Source organism: Macrobrachium nipponense, chromosome 22, assembly GCF_015104395.2.
Source record: "Macrobrachium nipponense isolate FS-2020 chromosome 22, ASM1510439v2, whole genome shotgun sequence".
In the NCBI taxonomy this organism is placed as follows: Eukaryota; Metazoa; Arthropoda; class Malacostraca; order Decapoda; family Palaemonidae; genus Macrobrachium; species Macrobrachium nipponense.
Window position 1 is genome coordinate 41936407 of NC_087213.1, and position 24566 is coordinate 41960972.

The following is a 24566-nucleotide window of genomic DNA, read 5'->3' on the forward strand; positions in this document are numbered from 1 at the left end:
GGTGTAACCCGAGGAGGTTGAAGGCACAGGAGGAAGACCTGACGCTCCCCGGCAGGACAGGTGGGCTTGGAGGGCTACAGGCGATCCCCAACCCGCGGTGGTGATCGAGCTGCAGGCCTAGTGGCGCCGCTTGCCTGGGGCGACTGAGCACAGTGGCGCCGGTCCTGTGCGTCAGACGAGCTGCTGCTGCTCTCCCTACCCGACCGGTCCCTGTGGGAGCGTCGGTCAGGGGAGCGGCAGAGATCGCTGTTGTGGCTGGAGCGGTGCGTGGGCTCACGGTGCGTCGAGCCGCTGGCGCTAGTGGCTGGGGGGACCTCTTCCCTGCCTCAGCCCGTGGCCGGTCAGCGACCGTCACGTCCACCCTGGGTACCGGCAGGTCACTACGAGAGCGGCTGCTGGCCTGGCGAGTCACCTGAGCGGCTCTCACCAGCCTTCTGCTCTGTGCCGCGGTCCTGGCGCCGAGCGAACTCTGGCGCCAAAACTTCGGCTGTACGGTCTCCCGAGGTAGAGCGTACACTCGGGATCTCTCGCGAACGAGAGGCCGAGCCGGATCCTGGCTTAGCAGCAGTGCTGCTAACACCAGGCGAGGAAGAACTGGTCGAAACCGGTACTCCTCTGGTCCCCGCCTTCCTCTTCCTTGTGGAAGGGGAGGCGGGCCCCGCTGCCGAAGGAGCAGGAGGACCAGCAGAAGGACCCCCCTTCCCACCGAGGTGAGACGGGCCCTTAGAAGTTCCCGAAGGAGACTTCTTTGGGGGGGGGGGGGGGGGGAGAGAGAGAGAGAGAGAGAGAGAGAGAGAGAGAGAGAGAGAGAGAGAGAGAGAGAGAGAGAGAGGCAACCTTCTTCTTCTTCTTCTTCGGCTTGTGAAGTCGAAGGGGAAGAGGCGGCAGCAGACGACGAAGACGAAGACGACACCTTCCTCCTCTTCTCCGTCAGCTCGCGCAGGACAGTCGTCAGGTCATCCATCCAAGCCGGAGTCGGAGCTATTGCCGAAGCAACACGGCCCGACTGCACCTGTCCGGAAGGACCTGGGACTGGGGAAGACACACCGTGGGCAGGACCAGCATGGACAGGGGCAGGAACAAGCAGGAACAGGAGGAGCGGCAAGAGCGACAGGTACAGCAACCATCTCAATAGCGGCAGGAACATCGGCAGCGGCAGACACAGCAGGGGCAGCCAGGCCAGCAGCAGGGACCAGATCAACGGCAGGTACGGTCGGTGCAGCCATCTTCATATCAGTAGTATCGGCAGCCAGCGGGAACCTGGGTACTGGCGGCCGGTCCAGGGGTGAGCTCTTGGGACAGCGGAAGTCTGGGGCAGGCAACACGAAGAACCCAGGTGGCGGCGGCATACCCCCCCTCGGTACGATGGCGACCGGTCCTTGTACAGCGGCAGACGGTGTCACCAACACAGCATGGGGAGTGTAGACCAGGTGGGGGGAGCAGCATAAGCGGGCGTGGAAATCGTGGTGTTAGTAATAGTGGTGACTGCTCCATGGGTCACCGCCCCAGACCCCGCCAGATGCTGCAGCAGCCCCTGGATGCTAGGCACGCCCAGCGCAGCCCACACCTGTCCAAGGTCGTCACCCACGGACGTCTTACCTGCGGGGAGCAAGAGTCAGGTTAGATAGAGGGGTTCCCTCACGCACGGGGGGAGAAGTGCCCCACCCCGAACGCACGGAAGACCCTAAATACAATTGAACGTCCGGGTAACGGGCGTCCTCCTCCACACTCGATGGATCGAGAGAGGAGAGGGACTCCGAACCTTCCCTCAACCCAGGCGGAGATTTGGGCACATACATGTGGATGTCGTTGGGCCCCTCCCCCCATCTAGCGGTGCTAGATACCTGCCGACGGTAATCGACCGGTCCACCAGGTGGCCGCCACCCCAGATGTCTGCGCCAAAGCCCTCTATCCAGTTGGATCAGCCACTTCGGAGTACCAGACGACATCACCCCCGACCAGGGAACCACCTTCACTTGGGAACTCTGGACCACCCTGGCATACCTGATGGGGACAAAACAAAACACACCAACACGACCTACAACCCCACAGCCAATGGCATGGTGGAGAGGACCCACCACCCCCTCAAGGCGTCCCTGATGGTACTCTGCACGGGCCCCGCCTGGAAGGCACAATTTCCGTGGGTCCTCCTTGGCCTCCGCACCACCCCAAGAGCCAACAGCGACCCCTCCGACAGAGAAGGTCTATGGGGAGACTTTGACAATGCCAGGAGAATTCTTCCCAGCCGACAACGACAGCTTCGACATCCTGTCAAGACTCGGCGGGAAACCTTCTCTGACAGAAGGAAGCAGTTTCGACCGAGAGCCCTGGACTCCTGTGAATACTTCTTCATAAGAAATGATGCCACTCGCCGCCCCTAACGAGACCCCACCGAGGACCACATCACACTGTGAAGGTTTAATGTTTTTGCTAAAAACAAAAGCCAGAAAAATCTGAAGCTCCAGAAAACACCAAGTGTGTAAGGATGACATTTTAACCAAAGTGTCCATCCTTCTTTTGTATACATATATACTTTTATCATATATCAAAATATAGAGTAACTCACAGCCTTTTTGCCAATTATATATATCATGAAAAAATGTATTCTCCATGCCCAGTTGTGTGTATATTTATAGGTGCGAGACAGCATATCTCGGTGACGGACACTACATCACCGTCCGCACAGCCCCTTATATACAGCCGACTCTGTACCATAAAGCAGAAAGAGTTTTTCCTTGTTTCAGTCCAGTCCTCACAAGTGCTAGGAGATCAGAATTCGATAGTGCACTTACATAGTTGTTCAAGCTCCAACATAGTGTATAAGTATTTCTGGGGAGATGGTTATGGAGCAGGCCAGAATCTTCATAAGGAACTAAACCTAATGAATAAGTGATTAGTCATTAGTTTTGATCTATGTTTGATAACACAGCATTATATCTATGGAATGAGCTGACAAAAGAGGTTTTTTAGGGGTGATTCCTGTCATCTGGGATTTTTTGAGGTCCTGTAGTGGCCTGGTTCCAAGGGTGCAGGTTTTAAGAGGTCAGACTGTACTAATCTATTTTATGAGAGAATTACAATGACAACAGTGAAACACTTACCCTCCACACATAGTCTACCCCTATTAGATCAACATCATCCATGAGGTAAACTCTTCTTTTAAGAACCAGTTTCCCCTCTTTTGAATTGACAGCTTTAAAAAATCTGTCAAAGCACCTGTGCCATGGAAAAAGAAAAAGTCTTTAGCAATGTTGACAATCAAGTTATCCTAACCAAATGTTACAGCTATATTACTCAAGCCATTAAGGTTTCTCATCTTTATGGTTGTGGAACTACCCTATACATTTATAATACATGCAATACCCTGACCAACCAAAATGATATAACCATTCCAGTCTATATTTGAGGGCTTTTGGATTTTTGACAATATATATTTATCTAATCTAGTATTTTAAAGCATGATTAAGTTCAGCAAAGTTATAGAATCTTAAGGTACAGAGAACAAAAACTTTTTAAACTAATAATGCAAGTTACAGCATAGGAAAAAGTAAAGATACATGAAAATTTTGCTGATTCTCAAAATGAATTCTCCAGTACTCTTTAAAACTGCAACAGCATATCAGTGGTACAACAGGGTGAGATAATGAACTTGCTTACCACAACCAACAATTCATAAATCTAAACATTTATTTGTCTTCAATACTTACTTCATGCCATTTTCAGTTAGAAGAGAGGGATCTAATTGTAAAATGTTATTTTCAAAAAAATCTTTGTTTATTTCAGGATCTAGGTCAGGTTCATCGCCCATAAGCTTGGAAAACCACTTAAAACAGGATTCTCGATCAACAGTAAAAACAGCATTTTCAGCAAGGCAATTCCATATTTGTTTAGCCTGGGGTGCACACAGCCACAACTGACCATCCTGTGATAAAGAAAAAATCCATATCGATTTAATTAAATCAATGTGATGCTGCAAGTTGATAATTTAGTTTTACTTTTCACATGAATGAGCAAAATACAAAACATAACTTGCCTTAAGTAGAAACCTGAGGAAACTTAACCGCTCCTGAACCTGAAATATGTGATTGTAACGACTATCCGGAACTATTTCTGCTGGGTTAAGGTCAGGATTTTCTGAAAAGGCAGAAAATTAATTATAATTTTCTGCTTGGAACAGATATTTGCATGCTAAACCAAGAATAAATAAATAAATTTTAAACTATCCAATTAAATGTAATGGGTCTAAAAATTGATAAAAAATTATGAAAAAACAAAATCAATTTATTCATTAGCATTTTTAAAATTTCTCCTGCAAAAAGAAATTTATTCTAATTTCTATTCAAGCAATAAGGCAGCAAATATTTGAATTTTGAAATCAACTGCAAATGCTAACCCAACCTTTAAATCTAAATGTCATTTGAAATCAATATCAAATTTTATCTAAGTATGAAAACAGTAATTTGTTTAACTGAATGCAAGACTAATGTTTTACCAATGGGAATATATACTATTGAAATTTTTAGTAACACTATTTATGGAAAACCAAGTGCTCTTTGAGTGAAAATATTCTGAGAACATAGAATGTGAAATAAATTCCTTTTGTCACAATTCTCTGGAATAATTTCAAATAATAGAAGACTTAAGCAAATTAAATTTTCAAAATAATTTCTAACCCTTAAGAGCCAGGCTAAAAATCAATATGCAACACCCCAAGGCTGAGGAAACTTAAGAGGTCGGCCAATTTACGGAAAAAGCACAAATGGAAAGAAGAAGATATACAAATGCACAAGGTGTATGAAAAGAAAATTCTAAAAAGTTTTCCCTGCCTTCTATGAGAAATTGAAAACAACTATTTACCACCCCTTGTGGGCCCTCTTTTACAAGGCAATCGTAGATTTTACCTAGTTATACATGGTTTTGCTAATAAATATATTTATTCTATTTTGTTAAATTATAATTACAGCCCACAAAGTACAAAACATATAAGAACTAAAATCAGTAACAAATTCCAAGTATATTTGTTGTAGAATATTTTTGTAAATTTATTGAAATTGAAGTTGCAGTAACTTTTTTGGATTACACATGCCTTTTATAATGTTTCTTTACACTTTTCTTTGCAAAATTACAATTATAACTGACAGACTATCATGAAAGATAACAACTAAAACCCACAGCAACACCTTGGTATATTTATGAGCAAATTTATACAAAGATAACAAGTGTGTGAGAGATGCAGAACAGGCAGCCCCTGGGTTACTGTTGGTGTTGGTTACAGGCATTTCGGTTTCACGGCATTTGTTCCGTATATTCATAACTGGGTTTTACCCTCTGTAGGGTTTATAGCACCGCTGTCTGGTTATCAGTGGCTTAGCCTAAGTGCCGATTATTATTATTAATAGGGGTTAGTTTTTCCAGACCTCTGAGTCTCAAGTAGACTCTTCTTTCTCAGGGATCAATCCAGAGAGAGAGAGAAAAAAAATTAGACTTTATTTGAGAAACCTGTCTATTTAAAAAATTTATGATGTTATTAATTGAAAAATCTTTGCTTTCAGCAAGAATACTTTTCATTTTTGAATTCCGTAGATAAATAGATCTTTGCTGGATCCAATTTGGGCACTCAACAAGTAAATGCTGTACTGTCATGGGTGTTTGACATCTGTTAACACTTCATTGGGTCAGCATGTGGTGTTGACATCAAGTGACCATGCGAGAATCTTGTGTGTCCTATACGGAGCCTTGCTAGGATCACCTCTTTTGATCTTTCCTCCTGTGAGGATGTCCTCCATGCATATACTTCAGTTTTTATGTTTTTAAGTTTATTTGTTTTTGGCAACGAGGCCCATTCTCCTTTCCAATCCTGGTAAATCAATGGTTTAACAGATTTTACCCAGTCTGACACTGGGGCATGTGTAATTGTTGGAGGGAAAGTGCAGGCTAATTTGGCAGCTGAGTCTGCATATTCATTTCCTTTTATTCCCACGTGTGTTGGGATTCAACATATTTCCATTGATAATCCTGATTGGAGGAGTTGATGAATTTTGATTTGTATTTCCTGCACTATTTGGTTTCCTGATTTAAACTGTCTTATTGCATCTATAGTGCTACGTGAGTCACTGAAAATAACAGACACACTTGCTTTTGCCTCAGATATCATATCAAGAGCCATCTGTATGGCTGTGACTTCAGCAGCAAATACTGATGATATTGAAGGTAGGCTTTTTTTTATTAACATATTTTTCGAATATGTAGATACTCCTACTCCAACATTATTTTTAGAGCCGTCTGTATATACCATAAATTTGTCGCCTTTTCTTCTAATGTGCTCCAAAGCATGTTGGCGGTACATTTCTGTACTTGTCATTTGCTTTTTGAGTAGGTAAGACAGGGAGGTACATATCTATATCTTTATTGGATTTAAAATCCACAGTGGTGGCAATTCCATTGGTGGGTGAAAAATTGGATCCATGTTATGCAAGTTCATTATGTATCTAGCTCTTTTTGGGAAAGAGCTAGTACTATTAACTGCTGTTACTGGATTACAGTTTTGGAAGCAAGTCAGCTGCAGGAGACGATCCTGTTATCAAATTACGGTGATGTTTTAAGGGCAAAACACCTGCCTCTACCAAAAGTAGTTTGTTGGGGATGATCGGAATGCTCCTGTGCACAATCGCACGCCTTCATGGTGCACTGCATTGAGAGATTTTAATGCAGATTCTGAGGCGGATGAATATATTGGACAGCAGTAATCTATTATGGATAAGACTGTTGCCTAATATATCATTAATAAAATGTCTCACTTTGCTCCCCAATTAGTGTGTGATAACTTTTTTAATATGGCAAGGGCTTTGATGCCCTTGGCTTTAATGTATTTGATGTGGTCTTTCCAATTTAAATGTTGATCAAATATCACTCCTAGATACTTGACTTTTGTACAAAATTGTATTTCAGTGCTATTATGGAGGAGTTATGGAGTTCCATTTGACAACGTCTGTGAGAGAGAGAGAGAGAGAGAGAGAGAGAGAGAGAGAGAGAGAGAGAGAGAGAGAGAGAGAGAGAGAGAGAGAGAGAGAGTAATTGGTGGTTGGATGGTTAACGACTGTATTGACTGTTAGTGAGTTCTGGCTGGGTTGTCTGGTGGTAGAGATCAGAGTTCTGTGTTTTAAGTGAGTTTTTCAGTCAGTCTTTGGTGAGAGCTGGTGTTGAAAAGTAGTTTAGACAGTTTTTTTTTGGAGGAATTGAAAGTCAGCTAAGTTGTCTTTTGTTTGTTATTTAGTTGTTGTTCTGTCAGTTGATATTGTTGCTTACGAGTTGTTGTGCTGTGAGGTCTTTGTTGAGTTGTATGTGAGTTCCTGTTATTATGTGTGAGTTGTTGTAGTTGAGGGTTGTTGTTGGTGTTGTTAGTGGGTGTGTATGTTGCCTTTTTTTGTGTTGTTGTTTTTTTTTGTTGGTAATTGTTTGTGCATTGGTCTTTTGTTGTGTTGTTGAGTTTTTGCTGTTATGTGTGAAGTTGTGGTTGTGTTCCTTGGTTGTTTGCTGTGTTGTTAGGTTGTGGTTGTGTTTCTTGTTGAGTTGTGGTCTTTGGGTGTTGTTGTTGGTTTGTGGTTGTGTTCCTTTTTTTGTTGTTGTGTTGTTTTAGTTGTGGGTTGTGGTTGTGGGTTGTGGTGTGGGTTGTGATTGGTATCTCTGCGACCTTGACGGCAGACAGCACAGCAAAGCCCGGAGTATCTGGAGTGTTGGTAAGTACATGTCGTTTTGTTTTTACGTTTTGTTTTTGTATAGTGTTGGTAGGTACAAGAGTTTTGCTTTTTTTTTTTTTTTTTTTTTTTTTTTTTTTTTTTTTTTGTATAGGTGTAGGTCAATTGTCCTGCTGTATTTGTTGTGTTAAGAAGAAAGTGTGACTGAAGGTGGGTTTGGCAGCTGGATTGTTTAGGTTAATGTGGGGAGGGTTTTGCACTTGGTTTTTTTCTAGCTTGTGATCCCACCACACTATAAAGGTGAAGTTTGATTCTTTGGTTCTTCATCCATCTTTTGTCTTTGTAGAAGACGATTGCTTTTGTTTTATCAGTTGAAAATTTAAATCCAACTGAATTTGTCCAACTACATATATTTGAAATGGCAGTACTGAGAACTCTCTGAGCATGTTTCTAATGACTACTCATATAGTAAATGACAAAGTCATCAACAAATAAACTGTTTTTTACACCACTTGGTAAACCTATAATAATGTCATTGATTGCTAAAGCAAACAATGTACAGCTCAAGACACTACCTTGAGGGATTCCTTCTTCCAGTTTATAGGTTACTGAGTAGGAATTTTCTACTCTTACTTGAAAAGTTCTTTGTTAAAAAGTTCTTAATAAATATTGGTAAGTGGCCTCTTAGTCCCTTGGAGTGGAGTTTTTGCATGATGTTATGTTTCCATGTTGTATCGTATGCTTTTTCTATATCAAAAACTATAACTACTGTTAACTTCTTTTGTTCAAAGCCTTTTTTGATATGATCTCGTAAATGTGTTAAGGGATCTAGGGTTGATCTGCCAGCTATTGAACCAGACTGTGTTGGTGTTAAAATGGATTCTTTGGTTATTACATACGTTAATCATGCATTAACCCTTTTTTCTAAGATTTTGCATAGGCAACTTGTTAGAGATATCGGTCTATAATTGGATGGATTACTTGCATCCTTTCCTGGTTTATTTATTGGAATTATTATGGCATGTTTCCATTTATCAGGAAAGACACGTTTTAGCCAGATAATATTATAAAATTTTAATAAATATGATTTAGCTATAGGAGCTAATTTTTCTATCATTTCAAATGATATTTTATCACATCCTGGTGCAGAGGGATGACAAGAGTTAATGGCATTATCTAGTTCATCCATGTTAAAAATATAATTATATTCCAGGTCTTCAAGAGTTTCAAAATTGAGTATTATATTTTCTTTTTGTTTTCTGATATTTTGAAAATGTATATCTAGGCTGGAGTAAGCACTGATGTTTTCAAAATGCTTTCCAATTATATTTGATATTTCATAAGTATCATGGTATATTTTTCCATTTAAATGTATTGCACTTCTTGGAGGTCTTATATGTTTCCCATTGATTTTCCTTATCTTTTGCCAGATATCCCTTGTGGATGTGTTTAAAGATATGTTTGAGACATATTCCTTCCATGATGCGATTTTTTCAGCTATTACCATTTTTCTAAATTTGGCTGTATATTTGTTATTTAGTGGTTTAATGTGGTTAATTGTTATAACTATTTTGTTTAATATGTTTATATCATAGGGGATTTTGTTGAGTGATTTAAGGTGAGTTTTGAGACTGTTAAGATAGCGACCCAATATATGCTTTATTTTACTTAAGGTTGTTAAAGTTGGGTTCCACCATGGGACAGGGGGTTTTGTGGAATGTGATTTGGTTTTTGGGATACTTTTATCTGCAGCATTTATTATGAAGTTTGAGAAGGACTCACATGTAGTATTGTGATCTTCATTATGTGGGAATGGTGGTATGTTTCGTATGTATTGGAAATATTTATCCCAGTTAGCTTTTTGAATATTATATCTTGTAGGTGGCAATATTTTGATATTACATCATTTGAACATAATGAAATGTCAATTGAAGAAAAGGTTAAGTGTGTATTTGAAAATATGTTGGAACTTCACTTTCATTGAGACAATACAGGTTGTGTTTCATTATAGTATTCTCTATGTTGATTCCGGATGTGTCAGTGGGGTTATTAATATCCCATAATGGATTATGTGCATTAAAATCTCCTACTATAAGTAGGGGTTCCTGTATACTTTTGCTAATAAGTTCAGAATAATCACTAAAATTTGGATTGAAATTTGGTTGGTTATATAAATTACAAATAGTGACTTTACTTTTGTCAGGCATATACAGTTTAATTGATGTTATTTGATATGGCATAGATGGTATGTCAAAAGGTTCATATGTAATGCTATTATGAACGTATATGGCTGTGCCTAATTTTCCACCGTCAGTTGGTGAATAACAGGCAATTTTATAGCGTTGGATATTTGTAGGGTTACTTCCTATATATTGTAGACATATGCACATTGGGTTGTGGTCTCGTATGATTCTTTGTAATTCACCCAGACGTAGTTGGGTAGAGACCATTTATATTCCAGTGAATGATTTTATATTCCATTATTTGGAGGAATTGGTGTTAAATACTGTAAATTGATTGTTGATTTTACTTTACCTCATAGTTTATATGCATTTGAATTTATTTGTGGTTTTTTAATCGTTGCATTTGTATGTTGGTTATTAGATTCTGCAGTTTTTTTTTTTTTTAATAATTGAATATTAACAAGTCTATTTTTTATTTTATAATTTCCTTTTTGTATTTTAAGGATTCAGAACATAATTCGTTCTCATGTTGGTGTGTTAAAGGGCACCTCCTTAATTTAGTAGAATTGTCTATACAATTTCATACTGTGTCCTCTGTCTTGGTAATTAGTTGGTTATATGTACTTACAAAGCATTCGTTACAACCACAAGATGAAGAATGTTTGGTAATGTTAATTACTGGTTCAGAAGTATTTGGTCTAGCTTTAGAAATTTCTGGTTTTGTAATTCTATTGGTCCTTTTCTGTAGTGATAAGGACTGTTGGTTTGAGGGGTTATTTTTGTTGTTGTTAATGGAAAATATATTTGGATCTTGTGGATGGTTGGGGGGTGATAAGTTATATTTTGGTTTGGTTTAATGGTATGATTTTCATTAGCATTATTTGATGGGAATTGTAAAGTGTGATTAATTGTTTCTTTACTGTCTAGATGTTGGCTGTTTGATTGAGATTGAGGGTAATTGTTTATTTCCACTTGTGATGAGGTTAGTTTGATATCTTTTTTAAAATGTTCTCCTGGTGTAGTTGGAGTTTCTTTGGATTGATTGTAATTTTCAATATTTACTTTTTTGCCCTTAGGTGGGGTTCTTTCCAAAATTCTTTTTTTTGCCAGTTTGATTATTATCATTATTTAACTCCTCTTCCATTGGAAGTTCTTTTCCATGTAAAACTGAATCATCCATGTTAGTGATGGTATTGGTTGTTGTAATATCACTTTTATTTTGGGTTTCAGTATTATTCGTATGAAATTTAGTTTCTATGTTTATGTTATCTTGTTTGTTATTGTGCTGCTTGATGTCTTGATTTTTAGTCACATTTAAAAAGGTGGGGGTTTTGGATGGATTATTAATTCCTCTTACTTTTAGCTCAAGTCTGGCTTCCATGACTGACATTCCTGTCCTATTTATTAACAACTGAAGTTCTGTGTTATATTGGTAAAATTAGCACTCCTAGATTTTGCGTGATGGGTTAGTCCACAATTAATACATTTTGGTTGATTACAGTTCCAATTAGTGGTATGGTCATCTGATGCACAGACTGCACATATAGCCTTATTACGGCATCTTTTGTATGTGTCCATACCTTGAGCACTGTGTACATTGTAGTGGTTTTGGAACAAAAGGACGAACTTCTCTATTTTGTCCAAGAATTTTTATTTTAAATGGTGAGTCTTGGCCTGTAAATTTTATTTTGGCAATGTTGATATTTCTATTTTTATCTTTCCTGCTTGACATTGAGTATATTTCTAAATCGTGGATACTGTTATATCTCAGTTTTGAAGGAAGCTCCTGCTCGCTATTGGGTAGGATGACTGTACCCTGTACATAATTCAATGTTTCGTGGCTTGTAATTGTTACTTTTATATTATTTATATCTCTTATACTTAAAAAGGCAGTGGACTGCTTTTTATTGGTTACCTGGATAAGCAATTCATTGTCCTTGATGTGTCTGCATTCCATGTCTTGTGTTGGATATATGTTAAGTAATTTGTTTTCTAGTATCGCTGCTGAGATTTTGTCGTCGGCTTTGAGGACTAGAAATCTTGACCAGTTATCTGGCCCAAAGAGGTCATCAAAATGTACCAATGTGGGATTAAGTCGGTAATTTTTGTTTCTTTTTGGTCCTTGTTTTATGTATGTTGCTTATCTATTATGATTTTTATATTTTTCTGTATTGTTGGGAGGATTATTTGTCTCTAATTCAGAATTATTGTTCATCATATATGGTTCCATTGTTACAATATTGGAGTTAACCAATTTATTTTTGTTTGTTTCTTTATTATTTATGCACTCTATTTGATTTTCTGGCTCTGCTACTTTACTTGGAACAGGGTGTTCCTTTGTATCATTTATAGTACTTTCACTACTTGTGGCAGTACCAAGGGAATTCGGGAGTGACATGCCAATAGCCATCAACTGTGTCAGAGTTTTTCCATCATGGGGGCCAGGGGTACTCAAACTATTTATTTCAATATTCATAAATTTTGAGATTTATAAAAAAAAAAAAGAAAAAAAAAATCTTGAAAAGATATCATTGGCCCTTCGCAAAGTTAAATCTTCCGCCAAAGACACAAATGATAAAGGACTCCCAAATGTCCGCATCCCTAACCTACTCCAAAAGGGGATGGCATAACATGATTAGTATGGCCCAAGTGTAAGCAGAACCCGCTTGCTAGGACTAAGAGTATTATGATAATACAATTATCCCCATCCTAATCACATTATGGGCAAACTGGATAGAATGCCGAGAGTTCTATTCCTAGAACCAGGGGCCCCCCTGGAATCCGTGGTCCAGCTCCACAGAATAGTTATGCCTGAAAAACAGGTCCGAACATTGTCGGGTAGATGATGGATCTACCACAGTTCTCACTATTTAGCTTCGGATTTAACTCCACGTTAAGCCATGATATGTTTTCTCATTCATTTGCTTTAAAAATTTTTTGGCAAAAATGGAAAAGTCTACAGAAGTTAATTTGAAAATATATAATGTCATATGGGACTCTTGGGTTCGAACCTCGGAAGAGATTCCTGAGGTTCAAGAGCCCCCTCACCACGTCAAGGTGGTCCCATAATGAGGGGGCCTAAGTGCCGAGACCCCCCCCCAATAAAATACAAACATAACAAAGATGCATCTTTTCCTTAGCTCTTTTAAAGTTATCCTTTACTTCTGTATCCAATTGTATTATTATTGTATTATAAAATACAAACAAACCAATTGGAGAGTGGAGGTAAGATTATTTTGCTGTATTCAACTCAATTCAGAGCAATTTTCTTGCTTCTACTTTGCAAAATTATCCACTAGAAACTCTATTTACAGACTATTAGAACTCTAAATAATCGGATTTCAACAGAAAATTTTGAGTAAATGTTGCATCTCGGCTCAAACAAAAACCCGGAAACTAATATGACTTTTGTAAACAAAAGTGGTTCGGTCAGTCGCCAATGTAGGAGGCATTCTGTGACAAAATTAAAACACCTGTGAGATTTTTAATGATAGGCTAACCCTTGAAGTGTCGATAGTTGTATCAATAATTGGCTACAGTCAGAACTATGTCACTGTATTATTATTAAAGAAAGGAGTTTTACAAGCCCAATGAGTCAAACTTGACTCTCAAAGGCTGGCCTGTAAACAAAACATTTGTAACCTAATAGTGTAAAAACCAAATGTTCTTCAAGTGAATCACTGGTGATACAATTTTTGATACTGTAAACAAAACAACTAATTACAGCAATTACCATAGATAATTACATAATTAGACGTTAGGATGAGCGAATTCTCACTTGTTACAGGAGTAGGATCTCTATCCGTAATTCTAAAAACCGAAAAGGTCTATAAGCCTAAACACAAATATTTTCTGGAGAAATGATTAGAAAAAGTTAAAACGCATTTTACAGAATATAAGCATTGTCATCGTATGCCATTTGCATTCAATATTGTTTACATTCTCAAAATCTCTACAGATTGAGCTATCAATATCTTCATTGCCATTACACTTGGCTGGTAGTGGATATGTAATTTTGATACTTTCTTGTAAATGAAGAAAGTTGGGTTTAAAAGTGGCAACAATACTTGATTGTATAAGTGTTAAGTGTGATTTCGCTAGTTTTGAACATCAATTTCACCTGCATCCCCTTTTTTTTTTTTTTCTTATTATAGTGACAGCAAAAGACATCGCAATCAACCATTTTTTATTTGGTTGCTTATTTCTGTACTACAGTTTACTATCGCTTCATCCGTAATTTGAGAGAGAGAGAATTTTAGAGAGAGATTAGAGAGGAGAGACGAGAGATGAGAGAGAGAGAGAGAGAGAGAGAGAGAGAGAGAGAGAGAGAGACTGTTCTGTTGCCTGGGTTAGGTTATTACACTGACACACATCCATTAGCAAAAGTCACTAATACTTGTGTATTGAGAATAATGATCATTTTAATAAAAACCCTTGTTTTACTGTATCTAATCATATTGCATGTATTACCAAATTATTGAATTATAATACGAAGAGAGTGATCTGCCATTTGCATTCTGGTTTTGTTTACATTCTTAGAATATCAGCTGATTTCATTTTACTGACATGATCACTGCCTTTCGATGCCAAATAAAACTTAATTTACGAAAGAAAGCTGGGTGTCAGAATTGCAGCTACTTTATTTATAAACGTAGTATATTAAAAAAAAAAGTGTTACGTGTGTTTTTGTAAGTTTCAGACGGTGCTTTTGCCTGCCAAAACATTTTGCAGTCTGCTCATTATCTGTCATTTCCAGACGTGCTTGACTTATGAAAATTACGATGCTCATAGTTCCCAGTCGTGCTGGACTTCGAGCCTTGTTGTTTACTAAGGGGCAATATTTTCTTGGTAGTATTTTATAATAAAATTATGTAAAGGGTTTTGTGATATCGATAGTTCCCCAGTTATCCTTATTATCAGGATTCTTTTCAATTTTAAAGGAATACATTTATGAGGATCTACTTCCAATGGGTATTACTCCACCGCTAATAATGTCATCACAGATATGATGTCATTATAAAGCGCAGAGCACCTAAGAAAAGTGCCCCTATTTTACAAGGCTATTTTATGAGAAAAAACATAATGTCATATCACGTACTGAGAGATATAGTTATTTTGCATACAGTATTCCAGTACTCTGTATGATGCTTTGTTTAGTTCTGTTTATGGCTGCTCAGGCCACTAGCTAGCGACTTAACTTTTGGGAATTTTACTGAAGTTTATGATAACAGACATAATTTGGCTTATTTTTATTTTATTAATTTCCTGTAAGAATTAGATTTGATTTTCTGTTTTATTATTAGCAACACTAATTATGCCTACCCCTGACAGTATATACAGTGGACCCCCCGTATTCGCGTTCTCCAGATTCGCGGACTCACACATTCGCGGATTTCTCTGGGGAACGTTTCCCTGCATTATTCGCAGAAAATTCACGCATTCGCGGTATTTTTCTATGATAAATATCCACAAATTCCTGGTGTTTTTGATGAATTTCATCATAAAATGCACTTTTTGTGATAAAACTATTAAAAAAACCAAGTATGAAAATTTTTAGTGGGTTTTCTTCAGTTTTAACTAACAAAATAGGCTGTTTTTAGCCTTTTCATAGGGGTTCCAAACATTCGCGGGTTCTAACTATTCACGGGGGGTCTGGTACGCATCCCCCGCGAATACGGGGGGACCACTGTACTACGTTCCTAGCCTAGCGTAGTCTAGTCAACCATTGCATTATGGCTAAATTGACCGTATGTAGTAGGGCAGTTATTTTACTACAGTATATATTTAAAAATGAAAAGTGTGTTGAATTTAACAATAAACATATTTAATTGTAATTTGTGTATTTATAGATAATGTTTTGTATAAAAAGGCAAGGTTAGGGTAATAACTGGTGGTCAAGAATGGATTACTCCATTTTCAGTTATTTCTTATGGGAAAAATTTATTCAGAACTTGACAAAATCACATCTCGTCGCTTTTTCTAGAACGAATTAGCATCGAGGTCCAGGGCTCTACTGTATATGGGACAAGGCTATTTTTAGTTATATGCAGTGCTTCCAAGTTGAAATATGACTTAAACACGTCTAGTGAGCATACAATGTCTCCTTGGATGGACTAACAAGTCCTTGAGACAGCCTAATCCTTGCAACTCCTTGTTGTGAACTACATTTAATTATTTTCTTTTTGTTAACAGATGGCACCATTGTCTGGTTATTGGTGGCTAAGCCTAGGCGCCGAAAGACCCTCATGAAATACATGATGAATTTGCATTTTCTCCTTGGCTCTTTTAAAGTTATGCTTTACTTCACTGTATCCAATAATACTGTATGTAGTCTCATAGTACTATAGTATTAAAAAACAAGCAAAGCGATCAATGCTTTGTTTTGTAAAAATCAGCTGAGAGCGGAGGTAAGATTATTTTGCTGTATTTAACTCAATTCAGAACAATTTCCTTGCTTCTTTTTAGCAAAAATTCATCTCTAGAAACTATTTATATGCGACAAGGTTATTTTTTGTAATATATATATTAACAAATTTCAAACACAGTACTACAGTGCTTCCTAAACTTACGGAGGGGGATCCACTCCAGCGGTGTGCCTCAAGTTGAATTCCACTTTCACCTATAGTGCTGCTAACTTGATGCTCGATGGCGTTTACAGTGCCATAACTTGAAACAACATCAAGTTATGGTGCTGTAAAGCACTGTTAAAAGCACTGAAAAAACGCTGTAAAATTGAATCACCATAAGTTGAGGATGCACAATATATTAAGTATATAAAAAAAAGTAAGAAAAGGAAACATCCCACCGGCAAAAGCGAGTTAAACAACATTGTCAGGCAAGAACTCATGAAAACAAATCTGCATCGCATAACAGCCGAAAGCAAGCTGGTGTGTGTTTACTTCCATCCACCTACCAGACAATAGTTACTGCCTAACCAGCTTGTTCAATAGTTTAGCAAACATCTTCCAGCTTCACCAAAGGTAATTCCAAATGTAAAGGACCAATGGTTTGTATATTGTGTAGTAACAAACAATTCAGAATTATATATAACCAATGATAAATAGGCAGGATAACTTACCTTTGGCTGCTAACCTAATATTTTTCATGTATGTCGTTAAATTATCAGCAACAAGTACTACTAAGGAATGCTGATTTTGAAGCTTTGATATTATGTCATGCCTATAGCTGACATGAGGGGTAGGCCGCTGATGCTGAGAAAAATTTGGTGGTGCCTCACTGTACGAACAGCAAATTTCTCTTATCTGCTTTAATGCTGGAAGTACCCACTTGTCATGTTTCAATTCTTCCACACATCTATCCAGCCAATGTTTTTTCTGAGTGTCTCGGTCCTAGAAAGTTTCATGAAATAATACTTAATGAAGCCAACATTTTTTTCTTTAATTTGGAACTTCACAAATTCAGGTATTCAATCTCAATTGATCTACTTCCAGGATATGTCTTAATAATCATCAAGGAACTTCAAACAAAAATAAGATTCTTGAACTGTTTAAAAACATACCTGAGAACAAGAGTAATCTAGAATCTTTACATGAGCAGTAAGTGCCTGATCCATAATCTCTGTTGGAACATCATCTGAATGTGCAAGTGACCACAGAAGGGTTAACACCTGAAATGAAGATAACAATATTAGAAATGTCTATAATAATAAAAAAGACAATTCTTACTTGCCCACAAAAAAAAAATTGTATTCCCCACTTTGCAACTCATAAGGAAAGATGTACCTTCCACATCTAGCCATAATTAGTCACAGCACCCATTTGAAACATAATATTCATGAACCACAAATGTTATCCATACAGTTTCTGTATATCACCTTAAAACATTTCAAATCAGTATCACTGTATTGAGGAGTTATGGTAGTTACATTTGACAACATTTTCAAGGGTCATTTGAGAGAGAGAGAGAGAGAGAGAGAGAGAGAGAGAGAGAGAGAGAGAGAGAGAGAGAGAGAGAGAGAGAGAGAGAGGGGGGGGGAGGGGGGGGGGCATTTTTGGTTGTTGGCTTGTTAGGTTGTTTGTCTTCGTGTGAACGGATAGTTATCAAGTGAATTGCTCGTTTGGCGAGGGGTTGTTGTGTCTGTTGGGTTGGTCGCAAGTCTGGTCTGTATTTTGAGTCAGTCTGTGATCAGAGCCTGTAGTGGAGAGTTAGTTTTTTTGGCAACAGTCTAGAATATTATTCGTCAGTTGTTTTGGTTGAGAAGGTGGATGAAAAGTTGGGATCGATGATGAGTGATGTGCAAGAGATGATGAAGGAAATGATAAAAGGGTTTATTGGAGAAGGAGCTGTAGGAGGTAGGCCTACTGGGTCCTGTGATGAGCCAGGCGCAATTAAGAAAGTGAAAGAACAAGTGGATGAAAGTGTAAGTGAGGAAAGTGATATGGTTGTGGTAAATGAGAAGAAAGAAAGTACAGTGGTACCTCGAGATACGAAATTAATCCGTTCCGAGGCGGCCTTCGTTATCATGAGTTTTTCATATCTTGAAACACATTTTACATGTAAAATGGCTAATCCGTTCCAAGCCCTCCAAAAACACCCCAGTAAATTATATTTCCAGGCCTAAAACACATGTTCTAGGGTTACAACGCCGATCCAACGGAAGAAATATGACTCCTAAAAGGCAAAATACTGTACATACTTGAGTAATATTCAACTGCATGTAATGTTCAACCCCATTTTTACTGCATATATTAGAACTTTAGCATATGTCCCTTAGCAATAAGCCTAGCCTATGTTATCAGTTGCTACTGTAGCCTAGTCTATGATTCTGACATCTAAACCTAAGAGCTAAAAGCTTAGAATATGCCAATAAAATGTATAAATAATCAGTATGTACTCATTTCAAATAATTATTAATTAATCATTAATACACAAACAAACAAAATACAAACCTTCCAATCGATTGTTTATATTCAGCTCTTACCCGTCTTACGAGTATCGAACGAGCGCATAGCAATCATTTTTCCTAGCACACAGTAAGCCATAAATTGTCATTAGTATCTCTCTTCAACTAATGAAACTACCAAACAGTATAGTAACCATTCATTTCTATTCTTTATTCTATCTTTACCTAATGGAGATACCGAGTTACTGACAGCTATAATGAAACATACGTATACGTAACGTAATAATAAAACAGAAGAAGAATTCTAAAAAATACGTATTTGTTGGCAGTCTGATTTATTTTATATTTTATGATATCTAATTCACAATTTTTATATTAAATGTATTGCATGTACTCATTTCAAATAATTATTAAGTAACCATTAACTATAAGAAACAAACAAAAAAAGCTTCCAAACGTCTGTTTACATCCAGCACTTACGAGTATTGAACGGTCGACAAGCAATCACTTTACACAGTAAGCCATAAATTTCATTATCTCTCTTCAACTACTGAAACTACCAAACAGTATAATAACCATTCATTTCTATTCTTTATTCTATCTTTACCTAATGTTTTTTTTTTTTTATTAAATGTATTGCATGAATAAGTTTTTCAATTTACAGCATCCTTTTACCAATAGAATACTTAAAGCACAAGGGGTAGATGCTGACCAATAGGAGAGCAGGACCTTATGGGGTGACTAGCATCAGGAACCAATGGGAGAGCGGGAGGATGGTGGCGAGTTTACTCAGTTGGCGGCGCGGGAGTTTTAAAATTGTTCTCGGTGCTCCGGGTGAATCTCGGGACTTTACAGCCACCTTTCGTATCTTGAAAACTTTTCGTATGTAGAGCAGTAAAATTTTTCGCATTGGCTTTCGTATCTCGAGTTTTTCGTAAGTAGAGCCTTTCGTATCTCGAGGTACTACTGTACAGAATAGGGATAGATCAGAGCAAAAGGGTAAGAAGGGAGTTGAGAGTAAAGAAAGGGCTAAAGGGAAAAAGATCAGTAAGGATGGTGGGCAAGATAAGAAGAGAATGAATGAAGATGAAAATAGAGTTGAGAGTAAGGTGCAGGATGAGAGTGATTTAGATAGTGGTAAGTGGGAATTAGTAAGTAGGAAGAAGAGGAGTAAGAAAGGTATGACTAAAAGCATGGATGCGAGTATGGAAGCAGATTCGTTATATTCAGAAGTGGGTAAGAAAGGTCAGAATGGAAGTAGCAAAAGTGAGAGTGAGCAGGAAGTGCAAAAGGTGGTGTACATGAGAGGTACCCCGAAGTGAGAAGTACGAGGAATATAGTAGGTAGTAGGGACACAGGGGACTTTGTGGAGAGTATGAGAAGTATTGGGTGGCTAAGTATGGAGATAACAAGAGAGTTTGGGCTAGAGAGATAGGTAACTTCTTGACAGGATTTTTGGTGAGTATGTATGGAGTAATGATGAGTATAGGAAATGTGCCGTATGAGTGTGTGAAAGCCAGGATTGTGGAACTGGCAAAAAGGATAAAGAGTAGCGTTAGATATAGGAGAAAGCATGATTTTGAAGAGGCAAGAATGAATGTTGGTGAGTTGTTGTCAATGTATGTGTGCTTGGTGAGTTGTCGTCAATGTATGTGTGCAGGTTGGAAAGAGTAGCTAGGAAAAAGTTTGGGGACGAAGGGATAAATGAGTGTAAGGAGTTAGTGCGAAAGTTGTTGGCGACTGTACCAGAGTGTATATGAGTTTATGAGTCTAAAACGAAAGGAGAAAATGAGATGGATGAGTGAAAGGTTGACGTGGAACAACATTTTCGAAATAGTAGAGGATAAGAGTTAGATAGGTGTATGAAAGAGAGTAGAAGTGCTAGTGTTAGAACTGAAGTAGCTGAGGATATACCAGAGTTTAAGAGGAATATGGAGGCAGTTTTAGAAGTGCTGAGGCGAATGGCAGAGCGAGTGGTTGATGGGAGCGTTAGAGCAAGTAACGAAAGTATAGTTAACCCTAAGAGAGATCGAAGTGCAAGGGTTTGTTAGGGTAAGATCAGTTAGTCGTGAATGGGAGCAACAGTGTTACAGATGTGGAAAGCCAGGACACAAGAAGAATTAATGTCGGTGGGCATTAGGAGCATGCTTTCGGTGTGGGCAAACAGGGCATTTAGTGAGCGAGCATAAGAAAGATAGGGATATTAAGTGTTACAGGTGTGGACAGGTAAGGCGCATAGTGAGTGGATGTCAAGGTACCCATGTGAATGTCCTTTGCGGTACCTGCGGGAAGAATGGTCATTATGTGAGGATGTATAGAGAACCATGAGCGAAGTGTGCTGAATGTGGAATATAAGGTGATGTGGCAGATGTGTAGGCGAAAGAGGATGAGTCAGGCTGGGACTTCGGGAAACTAGGTGTTAAAGGGGTTCAGTTGGGTGGGTCATCTAGTATGCGACAGTATATTTAGGGGAATGCAATGAGTGAGTGGTTGAAAGTAAATAAATGTGAGCCGAGCACCAATGAGCAAATGGGTTTGGGAGATCGGGAGTTAGTGTTGGTTGAGTATGGAAGAAAGTGGAAGAAGGTAAAGAAAGGGACTGAAAGGATGAAGCGTGAACTGCATGACAAAGGTGTTAATGCAAGTGTGCAAATGGTTGATAAAACATGTAATACAGATGACTTTAAGGGAATGAATGATAGTATAGCGTGTATAGGTATGAATTAGCCGGGGTGAGTGAGTTTTAAGTAGGAAGGAGGTAGTTAGTAGTATGGATGAGTCTTTTCAAGGTTTTAATAGAACTATGAATGAGTTGAGTGGTTTGGTAGCAGAAATAGAAGAGTATTGGGGTCATAATTGGAAGGTATGGATGAGATAGTGAATGAGATTAGGAGGGATGGTGGTGAGAAAGATGGTTGGAATCTGAATGGAAGTGATTTGGAGGACGTGAATGCTGATGTAAATGAGATTGTATGAGGGTCCTTAAACGAGTTCCAGAGGGCCTGCCTTCGAGCATCCTTGAGTGTTGCGAAAAGTTATTTAGTGTAGATGATGTGAGAGTAAGGAGACATTGTCGAATGTAATGGGGGAGGAAATATGGAGGAGTTATGGTAGTTGCATTTGACAATGTTCTCAAGGGTTGTTTTGGTTGTTGGCTCATTAGGTTGTTTGTGTTCATGTGAATGCATAGTTAACAAGTGAACTGCTCGTTTGTTGAGGGGTTGTTGTGTCTGTTGGGTCAGTTGGAAATCTGGTCTGTATTTTGAGTCAGTCTGTGATCAGAGCCTGTGGTGGAGAGTCAGTTTTTTGGCAGCAATCTGCAATATTACTGATGGTCAGTTATTTTGTGTGTTTTTGAAGTTGTTTAAATTATTGTTGATATTGTATGTTTGAAAGTTGTTGTGCCTGTGTTGTTAAGTTAGTTGCGTCAGTGTTGTTGAATATGTTGTGCCAGTGTTGTTGAGATTATTGTGCTTGTGAGTTCTGATGTGTTGTAGATGAGTTGTTGGAGTTGTGATTTGTTGAGTGTTGTTGTTGGTGAGTCGTTGTGGTTCCTTGATGTTATAGGTGGTGTATTGACTTGTCGTGTTATTGTTTTTTTTATGTTGTTAGTGATTGTTTGTGCAGTGGTCTTTTGTTGTGTAGTTATTGAATTGTTCTGTGGTTGTTGTCGTTGTTTGGTTATTTGCGTATTGTGTTACGACAGCTGTATCCAGCGGACAGAGCAGCTCCTGACCCTGAGTGTGTCAAATAGCTGGTAAGTATGTGTTTTGAGTTTTTGTTTTTTGGTTTGTGATCCCACCACAACTGTGTACATTTTTCATATTGGCCATCTATTATAACAAATGAGAACATCATTATCGTACGCACGCGGTATTCGTTCGGTCCAACGATTTCGTTTAGTAACGTAAATTCATCAGTGATTTCGTTGCAGTATACGTATTATCGTGTTGTGCGAAAACTTTATTGTGTACTTATATGTAAATTACGTACAAGATAACTAAGTCATGGGTCCCAAGTAAGTTGAAATTCACGGATAGAAGCCCATGCTCTCTTTGAGACAAAGATGGAGATCATCAAGAAGTATGAAGCTGGTATGCGATTGAGTATGATCGCCAAGGAATACGGCCGTAATCCGTCAACAATAGGCACCATCCTTAAACATAAGGATGCCATCAAAACAGCTACACCGTCAAGGGCATCACTATTTTGTCCAGCAAGAAGACCCACCTGCATGACGAGATGGAAAGGCTGCTTCTTGTCTGGATAAAAGACAAAGAAATCGCTGGCGATACGGTAACGAAGACGGCAATCGCCCACAAGGCCAGCGCTATTTTCGGCGATTTGATTGCGCAGGCGGAAGACGACAGAGGGGAAGGGACTTCAACGCAAACCCCAGAGTTCAAGGCTTCGCATGGCTGGTTCGAGAACTTTCGTAAACGAACTGGCATCCATTCCGTGGTGCGTCATGGGGAGGTTGCCAGCTCGGACACAAAAGCGGCTGAAGCCTTTAAAAAGACTTTCGACGAGATGATGACCAAGGAAGGCTACAGTTCTCAGCAGGTTTTCAACTGTGATGAGACTGGCATTTTTTGGAAAAAAAATGCCTCGTCGGACGTACATCACGCAGGAAGAGAAGAAGCTACCCGGGCATAAGCCTATGAAAGACAGGCTTATGCTCGCACTTTGTTCCAACGCCAGTGGGGATTGCAAGGTGAAGCCCCTACTGGTCTATCATTCCGAGACTCCTCGAGCTTTCAAGGCCCACAAAGTGCTTAAGGAGAAGCTTCCAGTGATGTGGAGGGCTAATGCAAAAGCCTGGGTAACGAGACTTTTGTTCACCGAGTGGGTAAGTCTGTGTTTCGGCCTGACAGTGAAGAAATTTTTGGAAGAGAAGTGCCTCCCCCTGAAATATCTGCTGGTGTTGGACAATGCCCCTCCCCACCCTCCTGGCCTCGAGGAAGATATCCTAGCGGAGTATTCCTTTGTCAAGATTCTTTTTCTTCCGCCTAACACCACCCCTCTCCTCCAGCCCATGGACCAGCAAGTGATAGCGAACTTTAAGAAGCTGTACACGAAACATCTTTTCAAGAGATGTTTCGACATCACCGATACCACAAACCTCACCTTGCGTCAATTTTGGAAGGAACATTTCGACATCGTCATTTGTATCCGACTCATCGACCAAGTTTGGCAGGAGGTTTCGAGGCGAACCTTGAATTCCTCGTGGAGGAAACTCTGGCCTGATGCCGTATCCGCCAGAGACTTCGAGGGATTCAACGTGAGCGAAGCTGGTGCTGCAGAGTCCGAAACAGTTGGCGATCCCGAAACTGTTTTGGAACCAGATCTTGACGAGATCATTGCACTCGACAAGTCCATGGGGCTGGTCGTCGACGAGGACGACATCAACGACCTTCTCGAGGAGCACCAAGAGGAGCTTACGAAGGATGACCTGAAGGAGTTGGAGGCCATGCAACTTAACGTCGTTCAAGAGGAGTTCTCTAGCAGCGGCGAGGAAGAGGTGGAGGACCCTATGACAACGGCAGAAATTAAGGATGTCCTAGCCGCTTTTCATAAAGTGCAATCGTTTATCGTAAAAAGACACCCCGAAAAGGCTCACACAGGTCGTATGCTTGCGCAGTTCAATGACATTTGCCCGAGTCCTTTCAGGAACATTGTGAAAAGTAGGCAGAAGCAATCTTCCTTGGATCGTTATTTTTTAAAGAGGCCTTTAGCATTACCAGGAGTAAGCAAAAAGGAAGAACCAAGTGATAAAAAACAAAGTTGAAAGCAAAAAGGAAGAATCAAGTGATGAAAAACAGAAAG

At 39.2% G+C, this 24566-nt stretch overlaps 1 protein-coding gene across 4 annotated transcripts in view; it reads right to left on the reverse strand.

Moving 5' to 3' along the window:
- LOC135198612 (probable ubiquitin carboxyl-terminal hydrolase FAF-X) overlaps positions 1-24566 on the reverse strand; it is a 506622-nt gene that overhangs the window by 334685 nt on the left and 147371 nt on the right. For all 4 annotated transcript variants that reach the window (XM_064226360.1, XM_064226357.1, XM_064226358.1 and 1 more), the window contains exons 12-16: positions 17397-17504; positions 16956-17226; positions 4034-4134; positions 3708-3922; positions 3102-3216 (exon numbers count right to left, since the gene is read on the reverse strand). In XM_064226360.1, coding sequence (XP_064082430.1) covers positions 3102-3216; positions 3708-3922; positions 4034-4134; positions 16956-17226; positions 17397-17504 — 810 coding nt within the window. The remainder of the gene's footprint in view (positions 1-3101; positions 3217-3707; positions 3923-4033; positions 4135-16955; positions 17227-17396; positions 17505-24566) is intronic.